At 37.5% G+C, this 27,929-nt stretch overlaps 1 protein-coding gene across 1 annotated transcript; it reads left to right on the top strand.

The window, feature by feature from the left end:
- capn10 (calpain 10) lies at positions 1-27,808 on the top strand. Its single transcript, XM_053486104.1, has 12 exons — positions 1-674; positions 5,008-5,139; positions 6,322-6,518; positions 7,481-7,677; positions 9,630-9,771; positions 10,422-10,588; positions 13,242-13,495; positions 13,635-13,837; positions 14,793-15,033; positions 19,154-19,347; positions 23,162-23,207; positions 25,798-27,808. Exons 1-12 carry the CDS (start codon positions 543-545, stop codon positions 25,825-25,827), a joined length of 1,935 nt encoding a protein of 644 aa, XP_053342079.1. The 5' UTR covers positions 1-542; the 3' UTR covers positions 25,828-27,808.
- Positions 27,809-27,929: the final 121 nt, after the last annotated feature.

Genomic DNA, 27,929 nt, shown 5'->3' with positions numbered 1-27,929 from the left:
TCGTGCCGTCTTCCCGGAAGTGTGCATCTTGTTTTGGTCTGGTATTTCTGCATTGCGCCGTTTATTGTCTTTTATGTGCGCGGTATGGATTTAGGGAGAGATAAATATTTATACTTATTTGTGCACGTAGCAGGTACTCAATGTTATTGCACTGACTGTAATGCAGAAATAGTCAGAATTTCATCTAACGGTTAGAACACTAGCTGTGTAGCTAGCTCCGCCTGAGGCTTATTTCAAAACGCGGATTTGGTTTACAATTTTATTTTAGTTTATTGATCCATATAGTACATTAAATGTCACTGACGTTTGAACCAGTAATTACTTTCTACACGTGTGTAGGAAAAGATAAAGGTGTAAGGGCTATTCATTTAAAATCAATGTTCCATGGATTATAATTATATAATCACATCGATTTCAATGAACGTTATGCAAATTGTTAATCATGTTTAGAAAATCTAACCTAATTAAAATTAAAATGTAAATAAAAGAATGAATAAATAATAACAGCTTGCAAAAAGCTGTAGTGGGCAGATTTGGTTACCATGGAGATGACAGCTGAGAAGGAGGGATTGTTTGTGGACCCAGACTTTACAGTGGATGACTCCGCCCTTTTCTCGGACTACACCACGCCCCTTTCCAGGCTCACAGGGAAAGTCACCTGGCTCCGCCCACAGGTAATCTTATGAACCTTACCACCGAAGGTCCGGCCTTATATCCTAAATCGTGCTGTTCTGTTTTGTAGTATATGACACTCTCTGATCAGTGTGCGTTTTCAAGAGTTTGCATGTTCTCCTCGTGCTTGGTGGGTCTCCGGTGCTCTTCTACAATCCAAAGACATGAAGATTACATTTACATTTGGGCATTTGGCAGATGCTCTTATCCAGAGCGACTTACATTTTTATCTCATTACACATCTGAGCAGTTGAGGGTTAAGGGCCTTGCTCAAGGGCCCAACAGTGGCAACTTGGTGGTTGTGGGGTTTGAACCTGGGATCTTCCGAACCGTAATCCAATGCCTTAACCACTGAGCTACCCCTGGCCACAGATTAGGTTAATTGGCGTTCCCAAATTGCAGCTTTTTGTGTATGTACTGTATGTGTGTGTGTGTGTTTGCGTATGTGTCCGTATATTGATTCTTCAGTCTGAAGAAGGTACTTGGATGAGTAGTGAACCAACTGTATCTACTGTACCTAACAAGAAAGAAGTCCACTTGACCTCAGACAGTTAACCTCACCTGGACGACTGAGAATCTTGACTATATATGGTAAATAATGAGATATTTTTGAGTGTACCAACACAGCAATCAATGATAAATGTCTATCTATCAGTCTATCTACAGTATCTATCTTAAACTGTTATTGTTATCCAATAGTATAACAGTGACCTGTGACATGATTGCCAGTTGTCCTTGCTGTAAGGGGAGGATACTTTGCTGAAGATCTCATCTTCACGTGAATACACAAACTCACACATCGGCTACCAGAATTTTGAAAACAGTGAACAGCCTTCTACACATTGGACCATAAGAGGATACACGCAAAGCGTTTTCAGTACATTAAGACACCACATACCTCGCAGAGGCGAGAGTCAAACCCTCAATCCTGGAGGTGGAAGGCAACACTGCCCGGCCAGAACAAAAAGTTTCACACACCAATATTTTGTTGGACTGCCTTTTGCTTTGATTATAGCTGCGGCATTTTTTTGATAAGCTTATGCAATGTCACACCATTTATCTCAGTCCAGTGTTGCATTAATTTCTCTCCAAGATTTATATCTTATATTGCTGTGTAAAGCCTTCTGTTTTTTTTTGGCACATAACGTTACTAAAACCTAGACTGGACTAACAAGAAGCAATTCCAGGTCATAACACTGCTTCCACAGGTTCGTACAGTGGGCACTAAATGGTGAATCACTTTATCTGCCTCTTTTCTTACCCTGATGCTCCTGTCACTCTGGAACAGGGAACTCTGGATCCAGATTCATATGACCACTTGACTTTTTTTTTTTTTATGTTCCACAATGCATTCTTTATGCTTTCTAGCAAATTTAAGCTTATTGTCTGATTAATCTCACTGATAAGAACTTCCAGCTGCCTAACACACAGTATGACCGCACAACAATCCCTGCTATCTATTATCAACCAAATGAGGATGGATTCCCTGTTGAGTCTGGTTTCCTCTCAAGGTTTATTCCTACTGCATTCTCAGGGAGTTTGTCCTTGCCACCGTCGTCCTCGCTTTGCTCATCAGGGACAATCTGATCATTTTGTTTCATACAACACATTTCATACACATTTGCATCATTTTTGCATGATTCTGTAAAGCTGCTTTGCACCTGTGACCATTGTTAAAAGCGCTAAGCAAATCAAGTGTAATGTAATTGATTTAATAAGTGGTTTTCTTAAGGATACACAGATTTTAATCCTCAATGCCCTTTTTTTCACTATTTAACATAACTCTTGTTTTTATGATTTAATTTCACTAAGCAAATTTCACCTATCACACTCATTCAGGATGTTTTTCTGACCACATTTCTTCCCTTAGGTTTTATTAATGAATTGGACAGTTCTTAACTCCCCTTAAGTGTTTTCTTTGCTTGATGCAGGAAAATACTTTGACCCTTCTAAACAGAATAACATCTTTGTCATGACCACAGGATAGGTCTTTTGACATGGGTGTTTAAAAAATGAGAAGCTACTCACTGCATCATTTAGTGTTAAATTACTTCTTGCGTGCTGAAGCATATTAATCACTGCCGTAATTATCCAGGTTCTTAACTATTTGGTTAGTTAAATCTAGGTTGTGGCCTTTTTGGCTTGGTAGTGTATACTGTTTATCTTTTCATAATTAATTCCAGCATTCCCATGTTTTTCCTCCAGTTTGGTCACTAGATAATTCCTGCCCATCACACATATCTCTTTTACCATACAACAGCTATGATGTCTCATATGACGACCAGCACATGCTTCCTATAAGAGATATGCCAGTCAGTTGGATGGCACTAACAGCACTTGTCAGCTCACAGACTACAAAGAATCAATAACTTTTTTGTGATTGACAGAGGAGAGAGTGTATGTACTCCCTTCTACCTAGAGAGCACATCCAGTTTGGCTCTCGGCCCGGGCTGCGCCTTCACCAGGGTTTAAATTTGTGATCTCACAATGATGTGATAATTTGTTCACTGAAGCAGCTGTGATTGATATTTATGATCGTGATAACCTCTGCCAGAACAAATTAGTCCACGTCTTTCTTTAATACAAAATTCTCTAACCAAATCCTGCTCCAAATTCCAGACTCCAGTTGTTGTGTATAGCTTTTATGAAGGGATCACGTTTTTGTAGGATATCAAGCAATATTGTCAAGCAGGATTAAATCAATTCATAATAGCCTGATAAAAAACCTCCTAATGAGACCTCAATTGAGGTCTGTAGTGATAGTCTGGCTAAGTATCTTCTCCTCTTCCCTAAACCTCACAACAACCAGTTTAGTTTACAACTGTCACTGACGTTCATTTTGCTGACATCATCACAGAATCAAAATTATACATACAGTAGACCCATACTAGATCATTAATTCACTGGTGGTGAAAAAAACAAAATGTCTTTAAGTTGTAAAGCTTGTGCCCTAACTTGTGAGCTTCGACCTATTAATTTGCCCATATAAAAAGGATTCATTTTACAGCATTTATTTGATTTATAAACACACAGTTAAATAGGAAAGTCATGAATGTCTCTCGGAGGCATTTCTAAACAAGTGCGGATTCCAAGATCATATCAAACAATTTTGGAGTCTGGAGGAAAAATTAAATTATCATCCTGATCTAAGAGGAAATAGGTTCAGATGGTCACCAAGTCACTGGTCTACCATTATGGAATAGTTTATTGAAAGTGTAATAAAAGTAAATGATGTACAGATCATAGATGTATCACTCTACAGTTGGAGACACTTTGGGACTGTGGTTACTTTACCAAAAAGTGGACACCCAGTCAAAATGACCCGAAGGGCACAATGGAGACTCATCAATGAGGTAAAGAAATAATACAGAGTAACAGCCATAGATTTGAAGGCATCATTGGAACCGGGTAACATTATGAGTCTACAGCATGTAAAACATTAAATAAGTAGGGTGTTCATTGCAGGACACCACGAATGAAGCCGCTGTTTAATAAAAAGAACGTTGCTGCATGCCCGAAGTTTGCGAATGGGCACATTTCCAATACCGCTGTGGAGTGTCAATGTTTTGTACACTGATGAAACTGATCTGTTTAGAAAAAACACACACCCTTGCATCTGATGTGAAAAGCAGCACTGCATATCAGCATGAAAATTATATAGACCTCAATCAGATAGAGATGTTATGGAATGACTTGAAGAGAGTCATGCACATGAGACGTCCGAACAATATGACAGAGCTAAAGCAGTTCCACCAGGAAGAATGGGCTAAGATTCCTTATAAATGTTGTGCAGGTCTGATCCACAGCTATAGGAAGCGCCTGGTTGAGATTATTGTTGTAAATAGGGTCAACCATGAACTAAAAGACTGGTGTATAATAGAGAGTGTAGAATAGACCTTAAACCTTGGTGAAAGATTACCGGTGACCACATGGACAAAGAAAAAGCTTTTCCCGGAGAAATGTTTTGACCAAGCGTTGATCACTTGACTTGGTGATCTAAACAGAATTCTGGCAGAGGCTTGTTGATGGCTACAAAATGTCTGCATGAATGATAACTTGGGCACCAAATTCTTGGTGTTCCTTTTTTTAAAGTTGGATGTTGTAGAATCATTGTTCCCAAGAAAAATTCAAAGTGCAGTATTGCCAAGACATTCATGTTTAAGTGTTGTCAACCTTGTCAACAAAGACAAAAAAAATTACCTTATTTGATTATTTAATTATAACATGACCATATTAGACTACTTTCAAAGTACACCCAGTAAAAAATTATTGCTGTACACTTTCTAACAGGTGTTGTGCAACCACTGCCTAAAACAGCTGATTTTTTTTTCACAGCAAATCTGCAGGAGCCCATGCCTCTTCCCTGATGATATTACTGAGGCTCACCCAAAACAAGGAATTCTGGGGGACTGCTGGCTGCTGTGTGCTTGTAACATGCTCCTGAAGAGTCGCTATCTGCTGGATCAGGTAAACACAAAAGCACAGATCCTTTACTGTACATTAAAATACACTATTTTAAAGATTAACATTTTTGTGGTGTAATTTGGCTGTAATATAAAATTTTTTACATTTATTTATTATAACTGAGCAGGAAGAACGGGATTTCAGTTGTTGAAAATCGTCCTGATACTTTCTTGTGCAGTTGCCACACTTTTACTGTCGCACAGGAACTGTTTCTGTTCTCCTTTTCACCTCCAACCATATATCAGATACTTGGCTGACAGGAGTAAAATCTAATATGGTCGTCTACTGTTGTAGCTTGTCCACCTCAGGGTTGATGTTTTTTCCATGATGAGAAACTTTTTTGCCCACTATGGTTGTAAAGAGTGATTAAATGAGTACTACGGTATACCCTTCCTGGCTGCTTGAACCAACCTGGCCATATATTTCCGCCTACAGAATTGACGCTTCCTTGTTTTTTTCTGTACCCTTTTGTTGGTGAAATTCCCAGAAGTTAATCAGTTTCTAAAATACTGAAGCTCTTGTTCTCTTATCTACATGAGTTTATGCATTGGGCTGCCTCCTTGTGATTGGCCTATGTGATCCAAAAAAGTATTCTACTCACGATGGTAATTCCTTAAAAAATACATAACAACATATCCAAAAAACATGCTAGTGAGTTTGGGTATAAATGTGTGTGCATGGTAAGCTGTGGTGTCTCACGCCCAGTGTTCCCAGGATTTGCTCTCAGTCTAGTGTGACCCTGACAAAAATAATGCTGAAAGGGAGTTTCTGAAAGTGAGTCAGTGACTGGATGATAGACCTTAAATAACTTTTTCCTTTCCTCATATATTAAATAACATGTGGGTGGCATGGTGGCACAAAGTGTGACATTTTTTCATGACCAATTCTGTATCCCTGTTTCTATTCTGAGCTTTTTCTCCAGGTTTTTTAAATATCCTCTGAGTTTCCTCCCGCTTCCTAGAACATGCTACTAAGTGCATTGTTTACTTTAAATTGCCCTAGAGGTATAAATGAGTGGGTATGTTTGTTTACCTGTTACCCTGCACTTAACTAGCACAGTCCTAATGATGCCCAGTGTACCCAGGTTAGGTTCTGGAACCATCCTAATCCCTAACCAAATAAGAAGTTGCTGAAGATACTGTTTGAAGAACGATTTGAGACCATGTATATGTAAAATTCTTTTAGGTGATGCCCCCTGGACAGTGTCTGTGGGGGCAAAGAGGTTACACTGGGCAGTTTTGGTTCCAATTTTGGAGGAATGGTCACTGGACAGAGGTTCGGATAGACGATCGACTGCCCTGCATCAACAACACCCCCTGTTTCTCTCACTGTAACTGCCCCGTGGCTTTCTGGGTAGCATTGCTGGAGAAAGCATATGCAAAGTGAGTACTATGATGATGTTTATTAAATGAATTAGAGTAAACTCAATTTTATTTCATATTTATCCTCATGGCCTGTTGATCATCAAACAACCAAATACTCTTATCTAAAGTAACAACCGTTTCACTAAATACATTTACAGTGTTACTAATGTCACATTCAGAAATGTTGGACATTACTGTGAGCATAGAGTTTAAGTTTGTGGTTTAATAATTTCTTGTATGCTTAAAATATAAATCCAGAAATTTGTGTATAACTGACTATCTCACCCCTATGTGAGCAAAGCTGTACCATTCCAGAGTATTCCAGAGGTGTTCTGTAGGGTCGAGGTCAGGGCTCTGTGCAGGTCATCTTCAGCATCGTCAAACCTTGCCCCCTTTTAATAGTTCTTGTAACAATGCTAATTGTCACAAAGCAGCTTTATTTTACACATTTTGAAATAACATACCAGTTCACCATAATACTATATGTCCATGAGTCCCCCAAATCTGCTCCTTTATCTAAGGCAAATCTATTTACTGTACAAAATTCTTGGCTAAATAAATAGGTATTTAGCCTGGCCTTGAACACTGAGACTGTGTCTGAGTCCCGAGCATTAATTGAAAGGCTATTCCATAACAGCGGAACTTTGTAAGAAAAATCTCTCCCCTTTGCTGTAGTTTTCATAATAAGCACGTTCAAATTAGAGATTAGAATCTGTTACCACACGAAGGTCTTTACTGCTGTAGATGATGAAACTTCACTTCAGAACATGCAGAATAGTCAGCATTTAAATCTATAAACTGATCGTTATCAGTGGCCCATAAGTTCTAGTTAAGAAGAACTTCACCATTGTGTGCTTTCAACTTTGGGGCAGATAGAGAAGACCCACATATGGGTGTGATGGTCATGTGTCCCCAAACATTTTTGCTTTATAGTGTATGTCTACATGAAAATGCATAGTTTTATGTCTGTTTTTCTAAAGGCTCCATGGTTCATATGAGCGTTTATGGGCAGGACAGGTGTGTGAGGCACTTGTGGACCTGAGTGGAGGTGTTGCTGAACGCTGGAGTTTAAAAAAGTCTGTGAACACACCTGTAGGCCAGAGCTTGTTCCCAGAGCTCTCGGAGAATATAAGAAAGTGGAGTTACGTTAGTTGCTGTGTACACGAAGACCCAACAGGTGAGTGGGAAAACAGGACAAGTGTAATATGCACTTCCTATTTGTTATTAGGACAACTTAGAAAGTAACACTAAAATTCTCATTTTAAATCCTAAATTCTCAAGTTATTCCCTTGAGAATAAAATCTAAATCATTTAAAAAATAATAAAATCTAAATAAAAAAAGAATCAAAAATCTTTGAAATTTCCATTTAAGATATTTCTGTATAACGTAAATATTATGTTTATTCAGTTTTATTACATTTAATTTATTCCACCCATGTTAAATGTTTTAGAGACAAAGTCAGAGACTGCAGATTGAGGTGGTTTGGATGCATTTAGAGGAAAGATTGTGAATATATTGGTAGAAGGATGGTAAGGTTGGAACTGGCAGGCCGGAGGACTAGAGGAAGACCAAAGAGATGATTTATGGATTTAGTGAAAGAGGACATGAAGTTAGTTGGTGTAAAAGATGAGGATGCAGATGATAGGGTTAGATGGAGGCCGATGATTCGATGTGGCGACCCCTGAAAGCAAACAGCCAAAAGACAAAGAAGATTTATGTAACCCTGTTAACAATTGACATTGTTAAAAAGCAGCTTTACAGAAATAAAAATTTGGCATATATATTGAAAATGGGAAAGCTGCTGGAGGTATTGGTGACAAGGAAAAACTCCCTGAGATGAACATGAGGAAGAAACCTTAAAGGTAATGGACTAAAAAGGAAACTTGTCCTCATTTGTGTGATACCAGATAGTGTGACTGTAAATGAATCCCTATACACACACACTATAACATGGTTCTAGTACTAGTACTTCTATCTTGTCAAAATTAAGCAGAAGGAAGTTAATAAACATCCAGTGTCTAATGTTCTTCATACATCCCTTAACTTTATTAAGCTGGTGTCTTTCATCCAGCTTAAACAAATGATATTACCCAGAGGAAGTTACATACAGGTAGAGAAGTAATCATTTACATGTACAAATTGATAGCAATCAGTCAATTAAGACCTGAGCCAGGAGAAGGCTGTTCTTTCAGCTCCTAGAGGTCCTGGTGGTCTTTCTTAAAAATATCTTTGCTTCCAGTCAGTTTTGATGGAAACCCAGATTTTGACAAAGTGTTGGTGATGTCATGCACTTTCCACTTTTTAATGAAGTATTTAACTGTGCTTCAAAGCCGTTTTAACAATCCTGTTAACTAATATAATTCTGCAAATATGTTGGAAAAGTGACTTCATGGTCTTGAAGGTCAGATCATGATTTCTTTGTTGATTTCACCAGTTATTTTGCTCTGCCAGCACATATCCTTTCGCAACTAACAGAACTAACTAACCGCAACTAGCGGAACTAACTAGACTAGACTTCCTTCCACCCATGCTGATAACTAAAAGTTGGTGTAATTAACTGTTATTAGAACACCTGTGAAGCGGAGTAATGCATATAGTTGAAAGTCCTAGTGCTGTTACCATCTGTCCTTTCACTACTTATGGAATAGCTCTTGTCCACTCGGACTACTTGGTTTTATATATAGTAATATACATTTTAAGTGTTCAGTATTATAAGTGTTTTTTACAGTTAGCTTTTCATTTTGAAAAAAAAAATACATTTCACGTATTTTACAGTATTTCCGTTTATAATTTTTTTGGTCAACTAAATATCAAAATTATTCAAGGGGATGTATAAATTTTTAATACGCTGTATGTGAGTAATATTATATTAATAGTGCTGTAGTGTATTGCTGTGTTCATTGAACCACTGAAACACTTAAACCTGAAGTAGAATATAAATTAATAATTTTATTTTGATCAATCATATAGTTATGTATTATACTGATATTAATATATAGGCTATATTAATATATACTGATAATTAAAATATTATTATTATTATTATTATTATTATTTATTGTTATTATTATATGTGTAGGTTTTTCAGTAGCTCTAGCTAAAATATGTTTTTTTCCACCTTTCTGTAGGTGCCTCTGAGCAGGGTCAATTCCACGCTCTAAGTGTAATTGAATGGAAAGATGTGAAAACAACTGCTGGAGAACAAGTGCAGCTGCTCCGGATACGCAATCCATGGGGCAGGAGGTGCTGGGAAGGAGCCTGGACTGAAGGGTGGGTACCGTACTATGAAATGTAATTAATTAATTTATTTATTTATTTATTTATTTATTTTTGCCATCTTTGCATTAGCCTTATTGCAATATTCAGGTAGCAGTGAGAGTTTGCTCCCATTATACCAAGTAAAAGCACACTCTAATAACACTGAAAACAAAAAAAGAACAATAGCACAACTATTAACTGTTTGCATTGATTTAGGCACAAGAAGAAACCCATGATTTCTCACAATTGGTTTGCTTTAATACTACAGTGGAACCTTGAATTACGCGCATAATTCGTTCTGGAAGCTGACTCATGTTCCAAAATAATCACGTGACGCTCGGCATTCAAAACAAGAAGCGCATGCGTGATACATGACACTTGGTACTCGTAATCCAAGACTTGTTCGGTTTCCAAGTCAAAATTGATCAAAAATATTTGCTTGTCTTGCGGAACACTCGCAAAACCGCGTTACTCGCAATCCGAGGTTTCACTGTAATTAAGATTTATACCTCTTAAATGCTTAAGGCCAGCAGTAGATACGAAACATTAAACAATAAAATGAAAATGTCTATTGTGTTGTAAATATACATAAAATATCTAAAAAATTTATTCATTCTTTCTCCATCCCCTCTGTCTGTCTCATTTATACATACACACATTAGGGGAGCAGGGTGGACTATGCTGGACCCCGTGTGCTCTGCAGCTCTTTTGGGCAACACAAAGGAGGGGGAATTCTGGGTAGATAAGAGGGAATTTCAGCAGAAATTTGATGACATCACAGTAGGATATCCAATCAGTGAGGATCATCATCTTCAGAGCATTTACACAGGTACCCACAGCATGGCTATTTGGTACAGTATGTAGCAACACAAATCCTTTTTCTAAACAATTGTGAAATTAATTTTTAAATACCAAACTGGCACTATTAATATCAATATAAAAAATAGTTTTGAAAATAGGGTTATTAATGTACTTAGGGTGCCTCCTAAGTTGCCATGATTAAGAAGCACTGCTGTTTTTATGCAGGGCTTTAAACTGTTCTTTTTCAGCATAATGTTCTGATGTCTTGAAGCAGTAAATCCAGTCCTAAATATTTAGTTTGCAGTGCGCAGCTCACTCAATAGTGGTTCATAAAATTAGACTGTATGACTCTATGACTTATTATTATTATTATTTTTATTATTAATATAATAATAATAATAATTATTGTTATTATTATTAATATTATTATGAAATAGTTTAATCAGAAAACCAGCTGTAAAATTAAAGTTAAGTGAAAGTATCGTTTGTGGCTTGTCAATTAAAGCGCTCGAAACATACCTGCAAATACATACATAACCATCATGTTCCATTAGTTTTTAAAAACAATAAATTATGAATAATTAATGAATGATAAACAAGAATAAAACAAAATGCTTACTCAGATGATAAAATTATATTGAGGAAACAAAAATACTGCTTAAAGTATACATCATTATTAGATTTCGAGTTTCTTATTTAATGCTTATCAAATAATATTTTAGTTCTCATGGAATGACTTACTACTGTACCCTAATAGTAGGTACGTAAGTAGTGGAGGAAATATAGTATAGCGATGCTGTAGACAAATGTCATCTGTTTCTTAAGTCACATATTTGTGTATTACTCTAAATGTGACTATTACCACGTACAAGTTTTCTTTTAAAGATTGTAATGCTTTAATTTCAAAAGCTACTCTTGCAGCTTTTAAGCCTAACGCATGGATTAGGTTTAATTCCTAGTCAGGGAACTAACCACTGCCACTGAAGGTTGCACAAATACTTCTTAGTGCTGGTCCCAATCATGGATAAAATGGGAAGGGGTGTGTCAGGAAGGGCATAGAGCATAAAACTTCCTGTACCAAATCATGACTTTTGGACATCGTTATACCCCAAATTTGCAAGTATATTTCAGTCTTTATACAATCCAAGTTGGCGAATTAAATAAGTATAAGAGTTTTATTAAGGTTTCATCTTGGCATTAAGATTGTTATTGTTATCGTTGTTAATTAGATCCCTAAAATATAGTAAACTGTACTTAATTTATGGGGACTTCTTAAGTTATTAACAGCTTGTCAGCTTGCATTACAGAACTTGCACAGGCAGTTGTACTGTACCTGTACGATTCCACTTAATTCCTCATGCGATTTCTGCTTTCACACCAGACTAATCCACCTTTTCATAGATACAGCATACTGACTACAGCATACGGTTTCCCCATGTTTTGGATATTTCCTTATGGTTTGGCTGATCATAAAGTATGTGTGTTCAGTTCAGTATACAGTAGCTACAGTACAGATTAATAACTAAGTGCCATGTAAAAATAAGCTTTACTGGCTCCACATTAGGCTTAAATGAAAGAATAAACTGTCTGGCAATGAGGTTAGTCTATGGAATGTGGTTTAAGAGCAAAGTAGTAATTAATTCTCAATTATTTACTACTTTTTCAGTCAAAAGTTCTAATTCCATGGTCTTTCCTGATGTTTATTTCTTCCTACATTGTAAATGATGCTGAAGGCATCCAGAATATACAATACTCTCCAGTTGATGTTGAGATGTGTTTGCTACTCATGCTCTGTAAAGCCTTCATTATGGAAGCAAAATAGTCTCATTAATAATTCACACAAAAGACACGATGCACACATGCGTATCCCAGTTCACATGCGTGAAACCCAATTCACGTGCATGAAAAAAATATATATTCACAAAAAAACAACCCACATGCACAATATATATGGTTAGGGTAAAAAAAAAGATTCATATTATACGTTTCACAAATGCAAAACATGGACTGTGAATGTGAAAATCGTCTTTGGTGTGTGAATCGCCCTGGATATATATATATATATATATATATATATATATATATATATGTGTGTGTGTGTGTGTGTGTATTTTTGAGACTCTGCTGGCAGAAACGTGGGTCATTCGTACTCAATCAGATGCGACCTGACCATTCGACCAATCACATCCGTCCAGGAGCACAGCACACAAGTAGCTCAGCTTTGCAAAACTTTTGCGCTATCCAAGTTAATTACAACAGAAATTAATTTTTACCTACTCAAGCTCAGAATGCAAGTTATTACTTAATTTCATAATGGTTTATTAATGAACTTCACTGAATATAACACAGCTGACCACTTTATCATCTTTATAAACACTTCACTTCTTTGAAGAATAAATAAATTTTCAATTAAAGTTCAATTAATTTTGATGAGTGAAAACAGTAGTTCTAAGCTCAAGACCATGTCCTTCAATGTTATGTCCAGTTATCTACCCTGTGATCTTCTTCGCTTGTGTTTAATGGCGGCTTACAGACCAAATAGTTGCATGCTGCTGTATCAGAGGGTATAAATACACGAATGTGCCCGGGAACAGAGACCTAAGTGCAATTTAGACATTTCTGAGCACAGTACAAATCAATGGTTCCTAATGTGAAAACATCCTTTGTGTCAATTGTTACAGGGTCTCTCTTGACTCATACCCAGCAGATAGGCGGCTCCTGGATCAAAGGTTTCTCAGCAGGTGGTTGCCGTAACAATAGTAGCTACAGCAGCAATCCTAAATACTGGTTAAAGGTTCAGGAAGGAGGAGAGGTGCTTTTATCACTTCTGCAGCATGGCCCTTGGAGCTCAATGCACAATTTCCAGAAAGGGCAATCAGTTGACAACACTCGTCAGCACCCGTACTATCAGGCCATTGCACTGCACATATGGAAGGTTTGTTTGAATACTGTAATTAATTATTGATTATTTAATATATTAATTTTTCATACTTGGCCTGCGCCAGGGTTGCAGTGAGTGGGGGGTGGCAGGGAAGGTGACCTGGAGCTTTTATTGTCTACTTTCATTTTTATAGGTTGACAAAAAGCGCTTTAACTTGACACGGACACTGAACTCGACGCCCTGTGCATCCTCACTCACACACACATATGAGCGTGAGGTGGTGGTACACGCACACTTAAGTGCAGGGTTCTACTTGCTGGTGCCCAGCACCTTCCTACAGGGGGCACAGGGGCATTTTCTTCTTCGAGTGCATGCTACATGCTCCACTTTCCTCAGGTATGCACAAATTTCTTTTATGTGATAAAACACTTTTTTAAACTTTTGGCTTTCATTTAAGGGGTTTAACCAAAATATTACATTACCAGTTTAGGTTTTTTCATAGTGTTTACTGTAGCCACCTTCAGTTTCTGCTTGTTTGTGGGGCTTTCAGCCTTTGGTTTAATCTTCAGCAAGTGAAATATGGTAAAGGTCAGGTGATTGACTTGACTGTATCTCTGCATTGGGTTGGTTTCACGATATAATTAAGTTTTAGTAAAGTATAGCTCTATACATCTTGCTACTCCTAACAGCAGGCACATTAGCTATAAACATTAGTGACCCAGTTCCACTGGCAGCCATACATGTCTATGCCCTAAACCCACCTTGTTTGTTGGATGATGTGGTATGCTTTGGGGTATGATCTGTTCTTTTCCTTTCTCATACTTTCCATACTCCCATTATTCTAGTGTAACTTAGTCTTAATTTCATTTGTCCAAAGAATCTAGTTCCTGAAATTTCTTTTTAGATGTTTTCAGTGGTTTGTATGGTAAACTCTCTTGAGGTAAACTCAACTAAACTGTTGTATGTGCTGAACGTTCATCATCTCTTGATAATGATGCATCTAACTCCTCAAGAGTGTTCATGACTTTTCTTGTTATTTTTTCTTAACAGTCTTCCGGGTCATTAGGGTTCCTAAGCTTGCCAGTGCATTTCTTCTTTTTAAAATGTACCAGATTTGGCCATTTCCATCTGTCTGATATGTCTGCTTATTGGGTTTTTTTTAGTCTAATGATTGCATTTTTTATATGCACCAAATGCATTGTGGTGATGTACTGTACAGAGGCAAAATTACAAAGACTTTATTCAAGACCTTTTTTAGTCCAAATACTTTTGAAGCCAACTGTAATGTTTATTAATTTATTTTTTTTAACAGAATATTTGGCAGTTATAAAGACTCCTCTTTCCTTTACAGTGCAGTAAAAGTGAGTGTGCAGCAAGAGTGTGGAGGTGGAGAATGGGAGTTGGAAAGTGTAAGCGGCTGCTGGACAGTTGGCTCTACAGCTGGAGGAAGTCGGAACTTCCCATCACACGGGAAGAACCCTCATGTTCCCCTCATAGTCACTTATGATCCGGGGGGGACAAATGTAAAAGTCACACTATGCCAGCATAGCCCAGAGAACACTCTTCATGCCATTGGCTTTCATATTTATAAGGTCAGTAGCCAGCAAAGGCAGTCACACATCATGAATAGGATGGAATAATACTAATTATAGATTGTATTATTGTATAGATAATAATACACAGATTTTAATATTAATGTGTAATTCACAGCTTACAGTCTACGATTCCCTGGCTGTTACAGAGCTTAATGCAACACAATTGGAAAGACGTATGATTATAGGTTATATGCACATAGTTTGCTTGCTAGAGTATGATTTGCTTGATTGATTGCTGACATTTAGAAAGACCATTTAAACAAAACTATTAAGGTTATACAGAAGAGACAGCTGACACTGGCCTTCTTATTGAGAATAAAGCATTCCCGTGTTTACAGATCGCAATAGTGTAATTTTGCTGTGAACATTAGTAACAGGCATACTATGTTCCCACAAGACCATTACCAAATCATTAATCCATGTAGACGTAAAAAAAAAAAAATTGTTCCTTAAATGAAGGGTTTTACTGTAAAAATCATCTGACTTTTGTTTTTGTACTTTAGCTCATATTGCCAAATTATTTAACTTAAGCGCACAAGTGTGTATAACTAAACATTTTATTTGAAAATCACTACATATCTTTATTTTGAGGATCTTTTAACTTCCACATTCTTGGCAAAATGCAGCAGTGCATGACCGCAATTAAAGCGTGATCCATTGAAAAAGAGCCGGTCACATGTTTATAAAAAACAGAACTACCAGGGTGACGTTGAATTTCATATTGTTTTTAATCTTTTTGTATTTTTATGATCCTCAGCATTTTTATAATTAAAAAGATTTTGTAAGCCCCAAATCTTAACACTTTTTGTCTTGTTTCAACATGCTGCCAGTATTGAATTTAAGCAATTTGCAAAATCAAGCCAAATCAACCCTGAAATTACCACACTAATTTAGACTAAATCTGTTGTCGCCTTTTCGACTCAACGAAAACATGAATAAAATGTTTTATATCACTTTGGCAAAATCCAATTTTAAAAAGTAAAAATTTTTATAAGTTTTGTGTAAGTCATTTTTCCACAGACACCAAAAAAACATTATACTAATGGTTCACAACAAAGAACAACTGTATATATAAATGATTGGTGCCTTTAAAAAAGACTTCGGGGGCCATGTCTCACCAAATTTGGGCAGATAAACTATAAATTCTTTATTGTGTTCCTAATAATATTTACCCAGCCACCAGGTTATTGCTTCTTTTTTGTCTTTCGGCTGTTCCCTTTCAGGGGTCGCCACAGCGAATCATTTGCCTCCATCTAACCCTATCCTCTGCCTCCTCTTCTCTTACACCAACTAACTTCATGTCCTCCCTCACTGCATCCATTAATCTCCTCTTTGGTCTTCCTCTAGACCTCCTGTCTGGCAGTTCCAACCTCAGCATCCTTCTACCGATATATTCACAATCTCTCCTCTGAACATGCCCAAACCACCTCAATCTGGCCTTTCTGACTTTATCTCCAAAACATCTAACATGGGTTGTCCCTCTGATGAACCTATTCATGATCCTATCCATCCTTGTCACTCCCAAAGAGAACCTCAACATCTTCAGCTTTGCTACCTCCAGCTTTGCCTCCTGTCTTTTCTTCAGTGCCACTGTCTCTAAGCCGTAGAGCATCGCTGGTCTCACCACTGTCCTGCACCTTCCTTTCATTTCTGCTGATACTCTTTAATCGCACAACACACCTGACACTTTTCTCCACCCATTCCAACCTGTCTGTACCCGCCTCTTCGCCTTCTTTTCGCACTCTCCGTTGCTCTGGACAGTTGACCCTAAGTACTTAAAATCCTGCACCTTCTTTACCTCTGCTCCCTGTAGCCTCACCGTTCCTCTTGAGTCCCTCTCATTCACACACATGTATTCCGACTTGCTGCGGCTAACCTTCATTCCTCTGCTTTCCAGAGCATACCTCCACCTCTCCAAATTTTCTTCCACCTGTTCCCTGCTCTCGCTACAAAGCACAATGTCATCTGCGAACATCATAGTCAATGGAGACTCCTGTCTTACCTCATCTGTCATCCTGTCTATTACCATAGCAAACAAAAAGGGGCTCAGAGCCGATCTTTGATGCAGACCTACCTCCACCTTGAACTCTTCTGTCACACCTACAGCTACACCACGGTCTTACAGCTTTCATACATGTCCTGCACCACTCTAACATACTTCCCTGCCACTCCAGCCCTTTTCATACAATACCACAGCTCCTCTCTTGGCACCCTCTTGTACGCTTTCTCTAAATCTACAAAGACACAATGCAACATTCTATTACTCTGTACTTCTCCACCAGCATCCTCAAAGCAAATACTGCATCTGATGTACTCTTTCTAGGCATGAAACCATATTGCTGCTCACAAATGCTCACCTCTGACCTTAACCTAGCTTCCACTACTCTTTCCCACAGCTTCATTGTATGGCTCATCAGCCTTATGCTTCTGTAATTGCCACAGCTCTGCACATCTCCCTTGTTTTTAAAAATCGCCACCAATACACTTCCCCTCCATTCCTCTGGAATCCTCTCACTCTCCAAGATCTTGTTAAACAAACTAGTCAGAAACTCTACTGCCACCTCTCCTAAGCATTTCCATACCTCCACAAGTATGTCATCAGGACAAACGGCCTTTCCACTCTTCATCCTCTTCAACGCCCTTCTCACCTCACTTCTACTAATATTTGCTACTTCCTTTTCCACAACAGTCACGTCTTCTACTTTTTGTTTTCTTTCGTTTTCCTCATTCATCAACTCCTTAAAGTACTCCTCCCATCTTCCCATTACCCTCCTGGCATCTGTCAGTACATTTCCATCTCTATCTTTAATCACTCTAACCTGCTGCACATCCTTTCCATCTCTATCTCTCTGCCTCGCCAACCTGTACAAATCCACCTCTCCCTCCTTACTGTCCAGCCTAGCATACAAGTCCTCATATGCTCTTTGTTTGGCCTTTGCCACTTCTACCTTTACCTTACTCTGCATCTCCCTGTACACCTGTCTACTCTCTTCAGTCCTCTCAGTGTCCTACTTCTTCTTAGCTAGCCTCTTTCCCTGTATACGCTCCTGGACTTCCTCATTCCACCACCAAGTCTCCTTGTCCACTTTTCCCTTACCTGATGATACACCAAGTACCCCTCTACCTGTCTACCTGATCAAATTGGCTGTAGTTGTCCAGTCAACTGAAAGCACCTCCTGACCACCCATAGCCTGTCTCAACTCCTTCCTGAAGACTACACAACATTCTTCCTTTCTCAGCTTCCACCACTTTGTCCTCTGCTCTGCCTTTGTCTTCTTCACCTTCCTCACCACCAGGGTTATTTTACACACCACCATTCTGTGTTGTCTGGCTACACTCTCCCCTACCAACACTTTGCAGTCAGTGATCTATTTCAGATCACAACGTCGACACAATCATGCGAATCAAAAATGTAATTTCCACCAGGTTATTGCTGTTATTTTTATATGAACAAACATACAAAATGATTGAAGCATGTGCAGAATTTTCTCCATGCACTTAATTTTTAGGAAATAGGATGTTGTCTTTTTTACTGTAGGAGACATAAAACATCTCAAGAGTTAATGATTTTAGTTAACACTTCCAATAATTCGACAGTTACTTGAGTGTATTCCACAGTATTATATTCTTTTTATGGCGGTAGCACATACACATAATTTATTAAATGTATTATTATTATTATTATTACTATTATTATTATTATTATTATTATTATTATGTTACAATAACGTGCCCTAAGATATATTTTAATTGCCAAGTTCTTTATTCAGATGAACAATAACAATTATCTGAAAAATACTGTAAAAATCTTATTTTCATTGCAAATAATCTTTACTTTTTTAACATGTACATATTTGCATTTCCATACTGGTTTTGCTGCACACGAGAGGAGTTATTTGATTATGGCATGCTGCATGATATTGTATCATCTTACTTTCCTCACGACTTTTTGACTTTTACTCGTAATGCTATTGGTTTTGCTATGGTAGCATATTTCAACATGGCAGCACAAATTGTCAGACATCACAATCGCAACATTAACATGATGCTTATTAACAAAATGTGAAGGCAGCATTGGACATACAGTTAAATGTAATTCTTGTATGTGGCTGTGTAGGTTTCTGGTGATGTGGAATGCATGGTGATCTCAGGTATGGTGTGCCCTGTGGTGAGTTGTGTTCCTCACGCTCACTCTCACGAAGTTAGTGTGCAGTGTAGACTGCCCCCTGCTGGCTATGTCATTTTGCCCTCTACATACCAGCCAGACTGCGGCGCAGAGTACACACTCACCATCGCACGGAAAATACCAAGGTAAATCCACTCACACTGTACCAGTTATAAACTTTACTTATTAATAATCTACATATCTTGGTTTTAGAATTTTGCAGAAGACAAATAAAATGTATTACCGTAGCCAATAGGTGATAATAAGGTCCAATGTGCTGCCCAATCCCCTGTGTTCACCCAGAAATGTAATCAACAAGACTAAAGCATGGTAGCTGACATAATGTAATTACCTGTGGCTATCCCATGAGCTAGTTAGGTTCAATAATCAATTAAGTCCATCTCAATTGCAAATATTCTTGAAAAACAGTTTTAAAAATAGTGCATTACAAATACTTTGAATGTTGTGTATTTTTTTTATATGTAAATTCCAAAAGTCACATATTTTCTAGATTTATTACGGGTAAAAATGTAATATTTCAGGCCTTTTTTGGTATAAAGCATGACAATCAAAAATCCAGTAGCTTAAAATATTAGACTTCCTAAGATCAATCAAAAGAGAATTTTCAACACAGAAACATTCAATGAAAAGTATGTTAATTTATGCACTTAATACTGTACTTCGTCAGGATTTCATCACAAATTCCATCAGTGCAGCATGGCATGAAGGCAATCAGCCTATGGAACTGCTAAGTTGTTAAAACCAAATTGCTTTTATAGCAGCATTTAGCTCTTCTGGACTTTTCTTTTCTATCACATGTTTTTCATCTACCTTCTGACAATACGTAATAGATTCTCCATGGAGTTTAGGTCAGGTGAGTTGGCTGGCCAATAAAGCTAAAAAATATTGGTCAGCAACCCAGTGGTTGGTAGTTTGGGCACTGTGGGCAGGTGCTTAAGTTCAAGTACTAGTAGGCTTTAATGTCACTTCAACCATATACAGTTAGTACACAGTGAAACGAAACAACGTTCCTCCAGGACCAAGGTGCTACAGTACATGCAACATAAACATGGAAAACATAGTACATGGAAAAGGAAACAGTCAGCTCCATCAACCTTATCAACAGAAAGAATTCAATTAAATTTTATTTGTATAGCGCTTTTAACAATTGGCATTATCCACAACAAAGAAGCATGAAGTGCTCCAAAATTTCCTGGTAGACTTTGGATTTGAGACACAATGGACCAACACCAGCAGATGATACATGTATTTAACTTGAAAAGAGGACATTGGACCACTTAAGGATATTAGCTAAAAGCCTTCCAGCCCATCGGTTGTCCTGCGGGTTTTATAGGTAGAAAAGCCAAATGGCTGCTCTCTGGGACTTCTAGTGTTAAGCAGCAGTCCAGGTCTTTTTATCCTCAGCTCCTTATCACAGATAATACGTTTATGCACTGACTCTAGCCTCACTCCACTCCTTGTCAAGCTCTCTCTTGAATCTTGATTTGCTTGAATCTTCTTAAGGCTGTGGTCATCCCTGTTACTTGTGCACATTTTTCTACCACACGTTTCTGTTCCAATCAATATTCCATTAATATGCAATATGCATAAACAGACAGCCATTTTAGTCTAACCTTTTTCTCCGTGATATTAAATTGTTTTGATGCACTCAAAACTTAAAACGTGTGTGTGTGTGTGTGTGTGTGTGTGTGTATACAGTGGGTACGCAAAGTATTCAGAGCCCCCCTTGAATTGTTTTACTCTTTGTTACATCGCAGCCATTTGCTAAAATCATTTAAGTTCATTTTTTCCCTCATTAGTGTACACACAGTACCCCATATTGGCAGAAAAACACAGAATTGTCAGAATTGTCAGATCAGTTCTGTCGGGTTGGATGGTAAACGTTGGTAAACAGCCATTATTAGGTCTCTCCAGAGATGCTTAATTGGGTTTAAGTCAGGGCTCTGACTGGGCCATTCAAGAACAGTCACAGTGTTGTTGTAAAGCAACTCATTCATCTTTCCCTCGATTGCAACCAGTTGTCCTGTCCTTGCAGCTAAAAAACACTCCCACAGCATGATGCTGCCACCACCATGTTTCACTGTGGGGACAGTATTGGACAGATAATGATGAGTGCCTGGTTTTATCCACACATTCCACTTAGAATTAAGGCCAAAAAGTTATATTTTGGTCTCATCAGACCGGAGAATCTTATTTCTCACCATCTTGGAGTCATTCAGGTGTCTTGCACTAAGAAAGAGGCTTCCGTCGGGCCACTCTGACTGCCCCGACTTTTGGAGGGCTGCAGTGATGGTTGACTTTCTACAACTTCCTCCCATCACCCGACTGCATCTCTGGAGCTCAGCCACGGTGATCTTCGGGGTTCTTTTTACCTCTCTCATCAAGGCTCTTCTCTCTTCCATTTAAGGATTATGGAGGTCACTGTGCTCTTAGAAACCTTAAGTGCAGCAGATTTTTTTTTTGTAACCCAGATCAGTGTCTTGCCACAATTCTGTCTCTGAGCATTTCAGGCAGTTCCTTTGACCTCATGATTCTCATTTGCTCTGAAATGCATTGTGAGCTGCAAGGTCTTATATAGACAGGTTTGTGGCTTTCCTAATCAAGTCCAATCAGTATAATCAAACACAACTGGACTCAGATGAAGTTGTAAAACCATCTCAAGGATGATCAGAAGAAATGGACAGCACTTGAATTAAATATATGAGTGTCACAGCCAAGGGTCTTTGACAAAGAACCTTAACAATTTTGTGTTTTCTGTCAATATGGGGTGCTGTGTGTACATTAATGAGGGAAGAAATTTACTTAAATGATTTTCGCAAATGGCTGCAATATAACAAAGAGTGAAAAATTTAAGGGGGTCTGAAAACTTTTTTCATTTCTTTATTGAACACTCTCATTTAACATTCAAAATGGCCGTGGAAAAAGTAAATGAACCCTTGGAATTAATAACTTGTTCCAAAAGCACAAGGTTTTTATGGTTGTTCTCAATAATGACATAAAAGATTTTAGGCACATTATACTTGTCAATATTCGTTACTTAGATGAAGATTAGACATTTAGGTACATTGGTACCTACAATCAGGTCCCAGGTATTTGGCAATGACTCCACCATAACAAAAAAAAATAATGTATCAATAAAAATGTGATTTCAGTGGTAGTTTACTCAGCTGCCATCCAGATGGCCTGGGTTCGATTTCCAGCCAGTGCCCAAACCCCAGCTACTGGGTAAAGTGGGAAGGTTGTGTCAGGAAGTGCATTCGCCATAAACCTGTTCCAAGTTGTGCGAATCAGATGGTTCGCTGAGGCGACCCCTTGATGGTAGCAACCAAAAGCCAAACAACATTTAGCTTTAACACAAGGGGTTTAACCAAAGTGTTTTATTAACCATTAAGGAATTATAGCCATTTTTTACACTCAAAAGTACGAAACCAAAGCTAGTGGATTTTTTTTTATCCTTGGATTCAAAAACTTGTCAGTGAATGACTGAAGTCTGGAACATACTGCAGCCATCTCTAGTTTTGGTTTGTTTGTGTTCTTTCTGCCTTGAGTTCTGTCTTCAATAAGTGAAAAGCATGCCCAGGTTGAGGTTCATTAACTGACTGACTTTTTTTTTTTTTAATGGCTTGGGTTGGTTTCACATTTAATTTTGTGATTCAATAATCTAGTTCCATTTGCATGCATAACACCACCTTCTCCATGTTTGATAACAATATCGTATTTAAAACATGAGCACTTTCTTTCCTTCTCCTTAATTTTGGTACAAGTTAATCTTTTAATGTATGTAGATTCCTTTTAAAGCTGAGTCTACATTTTAGTCACATCTTGATTGCTTTATTTCAAATTCATGGTTGTGTTCTAAAATACAAAAATTGTTTTACAGTCCAAATATGTATGGGCCTGACTTAATGTTGTTTGTTGGTATTGTGTGTGTGTGTGCAGGAAGGCAATAAGCTGTCAGGAGCATTTGGGCCAGGCAGTTCAGGAGGTGAGTGCAGCTTTAAAGCATGAGTTATCACACTCTGTTTCTGTTCATTATTTAACTCCATACCATAATTCGGCTAGTTTTAGTTTTTTAACTAAAATAATATTCCATAATGAATCATTTTTACTGTTAAACTAGGTGTGTGTAAAGCATAATAATATATATATATATAGGGAAGTCTATATCTTTTATACTACAGTATTTCTGCAGCAGTACTTTACAATAACCACACCAGTTCAGTCAAGTCCTACATTTGCATTTTTTTTTATATTTGTCTTCAGTATAAACTGAATCAACATTTTATACATCGAAAATGTAATGTGCATGATCAAATATGACATAAGGGTTTAGTCTAGATTCAGAATAAAGTTCAATTCACTTTGCGTCTCATTGCCTTTGAGGAGTTAGCTGTGTGTGTGTACTGTATATGCACGCTTGAGAGATCATGAGAGATGACAAAAGAAAGCCAGCAGATGACACTGTGCAGTCAGTGTTAACTGGACAGGGCTTTGCATATGCTTTACTGCCAGAGTACTGTTACAGTATTCACAAACCTAGACATGGAAACAGCAGCTATGCTTGGAGAACTTTTATCATAATGTATAATACAAAATCTTCTTCTTGACATCCTAAAGGTTGTGCAACTTTCTATTTCTATTATTAGTTGTTTTTTGTTGAGCAGTTAGCTCAGGATTTATCTCAGGACTCTGGACCAGGTTTATGTACAATGTACATGAACCTAGTATCCCTGGTACATAAAAATGTTTCAAGAGATAGACCTAGAAATATTGGTATTGGTAAGGATAAACAAATGACAGTGTCCTGCTATCAGATATAAGCAATGGACAAATTAATGAATACCTGATTACTGATATACTGTTATAGATCTGTGAATTGTAGGTTGACCATCGATTTGATCCTAATTGTTTTGAAGAATCCCAATTTTTAATATTGTTTATTGGCTGATTTGTCTCAAGGTTGAGACAAAATAATAAAATACATTTCTTATTAAGAACTACTATATCTATATAATAAGCACTAAAATGCCATAAAACTTGTGTTGTTTTTTTATATGTCTGGTACAAAACGAAAAATCTTTCTTCCTACTATTCGTCTGCACCACACTTCAGTGCACTAGGTAACGGAAATGCACCAACCACCTAAACTCAAAGGAAAAAAAACAGTACTCTAGCAAAATTTAGTGAAAATAAAAGCGGTTTCTATTTTCTGCAAAAGCTGTGGTTTATTTTTATGAAACTCATCAAATTTATACCATTTGTAAAGTTTCAATATTAGACAATGTCAAATAAATAATATAAATAAATATGCAAATAAAAAGGATAAATATTTTTTAAAATATGAATAGATTCTAAAATGAGAACTGATCTTTCGATTTAGTAAATTGAATCAACCAACAATAAATTGCATAATAAAAACACTTAGTTGTAATACAGTGGGCATTTAAGACAAAACAGGCCTTGTAATAAAATTTCTCATGAATTAATTATTAATTGGTGATTTTTGAGGCTGGTAACTCTAAATGAATTTCTCCTCTGCAGCAGAGGTAAGTTTTGGTCTTGCTTTCCTGAGATGGTCTTCATGAAAGCCAGTTTCTTCATGGTTCTTGATGGGTTTTATAAATGTACTTGACAATACTGTTCTTGGAAGAAATATTCCAGAACAGCTGCCCTTCGTGCCTTAAAATAACAACTGCCCCCACTATGGCCATGTCAAAAAGGAATGTCTACACATGTCTGTTTAATGTCTACAAATTAATTAGAAGATGAGAGAATACAATCCTTTAAGGGGACCCAACAAGATGATGGATTCACCCCACAGCCTTAACAACCTCGCCAGTTCAAGCTGTATGGTATTTAATCACTGTGGAACTTGAACATAATCCTCACACTGCTGCTTGATGTGTCCAGACAGGAGCTTGCTCGGGTCAGTAGATAGATAACTGCATCATCCACATCAATGCCATCCTGGCTATCTATGTCCTAATCATATGGATCACATAGCACATCTCAGTCTGTAACAACAAAGCATCAATTCAATAATTCAGTGGGCTCAGGTGACCACCTCCTCACTGTCCTCTTTCACAGGATGCTTGTGTACCATGGGTCTATACAGGGGTATGACATGAACCAGGTTGTAATCTGATATCCCCCCTGGGGGTCAGAGTGCTTTGAAGCTATAGGCATCTTTGACATTCGTGTACCATGTTGTTTATTTCATTTTATACTTTCTAAAAATTAAATGTGAAGAGAGATAAGCATGGTTGAAAATTCCAGACATACCCACATATGTGCTGAGATGATGGGTTTGTAATTTAGTGATGGATGTATGGATGTACAGTATGCATTTGGAGAAGACAGAAATATAAACTGTGGTCCCATTGGCATGGCGAATAACATAAGTGCTTTTCAACAATAAGTAATATAATGTTTGAGTTAAACATACATTATTTTACATATATATTACTAACATAATAAATTGTTAGGGGGCAGATTTTCTCATTATAGTATACTGATATGCAGTACATACATATTATAAACCACTAATGTTTTTTTGTTTGTTTTTTTCCCCCCAGACTTCTCATGTCTCTGTGATGGGGCTGTAGAGTTTTGGAGAGGGGGGATGCTCTCGCAGTCTCCAGCTTTCTGCTGACGTGGGTCATTTGATACTGGCTATAGATGAAAGCCGATGAGTTTACACCACGTTTAGCACATCTTGTCTACTGAGCCAACTCTAATGAAAGCCGATGGCACTCTGCCCTGCCATCTTTTAGGAGCTATTGAAGCTGCCGCCCACGCCATGGTCTCTCTTTTGGTTTTTACAAGCACTGTGCTGCCATACAATGATCAGCTAGAAAGCAAAGTGTCCCATCATCAAAGACAAAGAGATCACTCAGGGAGAGAGTTACCGGCTGACCCATACAGAGCTGGTGTGCCTGCCAAAAGCTAAACCAGGTTTGAGAGAGAAAGAGTGATGAACAAGTCTGTTCTCATTCCTTCTGCAGAGGCAAATGGCTGTTTTTGCACAGCACATTTTTATATCCCAAGTAGGTCACATACAATGTTTTACTTTATTTATTTTACTCTGGTACGAACCCAATACAAGTGTCTACTTCCCTTTGCTCTGCTTGTATATTGTATGTTTTTATGTTTACAATTGAACAAGTAAACTGGTGCACAGAAAACACGTGTTTAAAAGTGCCATACTATACTCCGTTTCTAAGAAGGTTACATAGATCTCAGGTGACTCAAAACATGGATGCTAATGATCATGCTGAAATAACACTCAGATTATTCATTCTGCTGTGCCTAGAAGTCACTCTGTTACTTTCTTGTTTCAAGCTTTTTTTTTTTATTTTCTGAAGCTTTAACATGCAAAGGAGCTACTGTTGCCCTGATGTCACTTTGAGAAAATAAAATTTTCCCGCCAATCAGAACACATGAAACTAAACTTTCCTAGCATGCTAGCATTGTTATATTAGATTGAATCCACAATAAATGCAGCAAAGTTGTATGTCTGTTTTTGACATGGAACCGTTCTTTATACAGGACTCATGTCTTTATCATACTTTGTGTATGAAAATGAGCAATCTCACAGACTACTAGCCATCCGTATCAGAAAGACACACACACGGTAGCTAGCACTGTAATCATTAGCTATCTAACTTGCTAATATGGCTAACCTAAATTTCTTTAGCACTTAAGAAGCACATTGTCTGGGAGATTTAGCTCCATATCAGTTGTAATTGAACTTCTATACTGCTAAATAGCAGTACACTCAGGATGTCATTGTGACACTCAGTAACATTCAGGATGTCATTGTGAAGTGACACTTCTACATCCACATGCAATAGATCTGTTTACTCCTTAAATCACATATTTTGTTTCCAAACAATTTTTAGAGTTATTACTCCGATAGCAGATAACTTCAATTCAGATCCGCTTGGCATCCCACATCACATCCGCCAATAACGGGTCTGAGTTTTCTGCTCTTTTAGAAGCACTATCCAACTTAATACTAAAGTGAAAATGGCTTAAAAATGCACACAAATTCTCTTATACATTATGACTATTCTTCTAAATTAGTAGCTCAAGGATTTATTTTGCTTTACCATCCAATACAAGATACTATTGTGACCAAGTTCATGTGTCAACAGGCAGACCTGGTAAAAAAAAAAAAAAGTGGTAAAATAACTTAGAGTAAAACATTTCAGGGCATAAAAAACTTCAGGCCTATATGAGTAAGAAGATTTTGAACCATTTACATGTAGGCATTTGGCTGACTCTCTTATTCAGTGCTTTAAAGTTAGTCATCGGATAGATCCTTACATTGGGTTACTAGGCTACTAACCAGAAGTATCATCAGTCAATATACAATAATTTTAGCATAAATCTCTGTCATTCTTGAGAACTGGGATAAAACATGTTTAGCACATAATGTGTTTTTCTTTAAAAAACTGAAATAGTTTATATTTTGATTATGAAAATTTTTAAGCTAAATTACTAGCTGAAACAATTTAGCATGACAATTCTTTTTCCAGTCCTACTTAAAATGATGTTTATTTTATATTTTAAGTGTCCCAACCAGACCTGAGAAAAGTCCTTTTTCAAGAAAGGGGTTCACATTTTCAAACTGATAGTGTGCAAAGTAAAATAAGAACATATTAATTAATTAATGGCAGTTTATTACGATTCATTAAAATTTTTA

The sequence above is a fragment of the Clarias gariepinus genome, chromosome 25 (assembly GCF_024256425.1).
Source record: "Clarias gariepinus isolate MV-2021 ecotype Netherlands chromosome 25, CGAR_prim_01v2, whole genome shotgun sequence".
Classification (NCBI taxonomy): domain Eukaryota; kingdom Metazoa; phylum Chordata; class Actinopteri; order Siluriformes; family Clariidae; genus Clarias; species Clarias gariepinus.
Note: the sequence above shows the minus strand (reverse complement) of the source record. Positions and strands in the feature narration are given on the sequence as shown.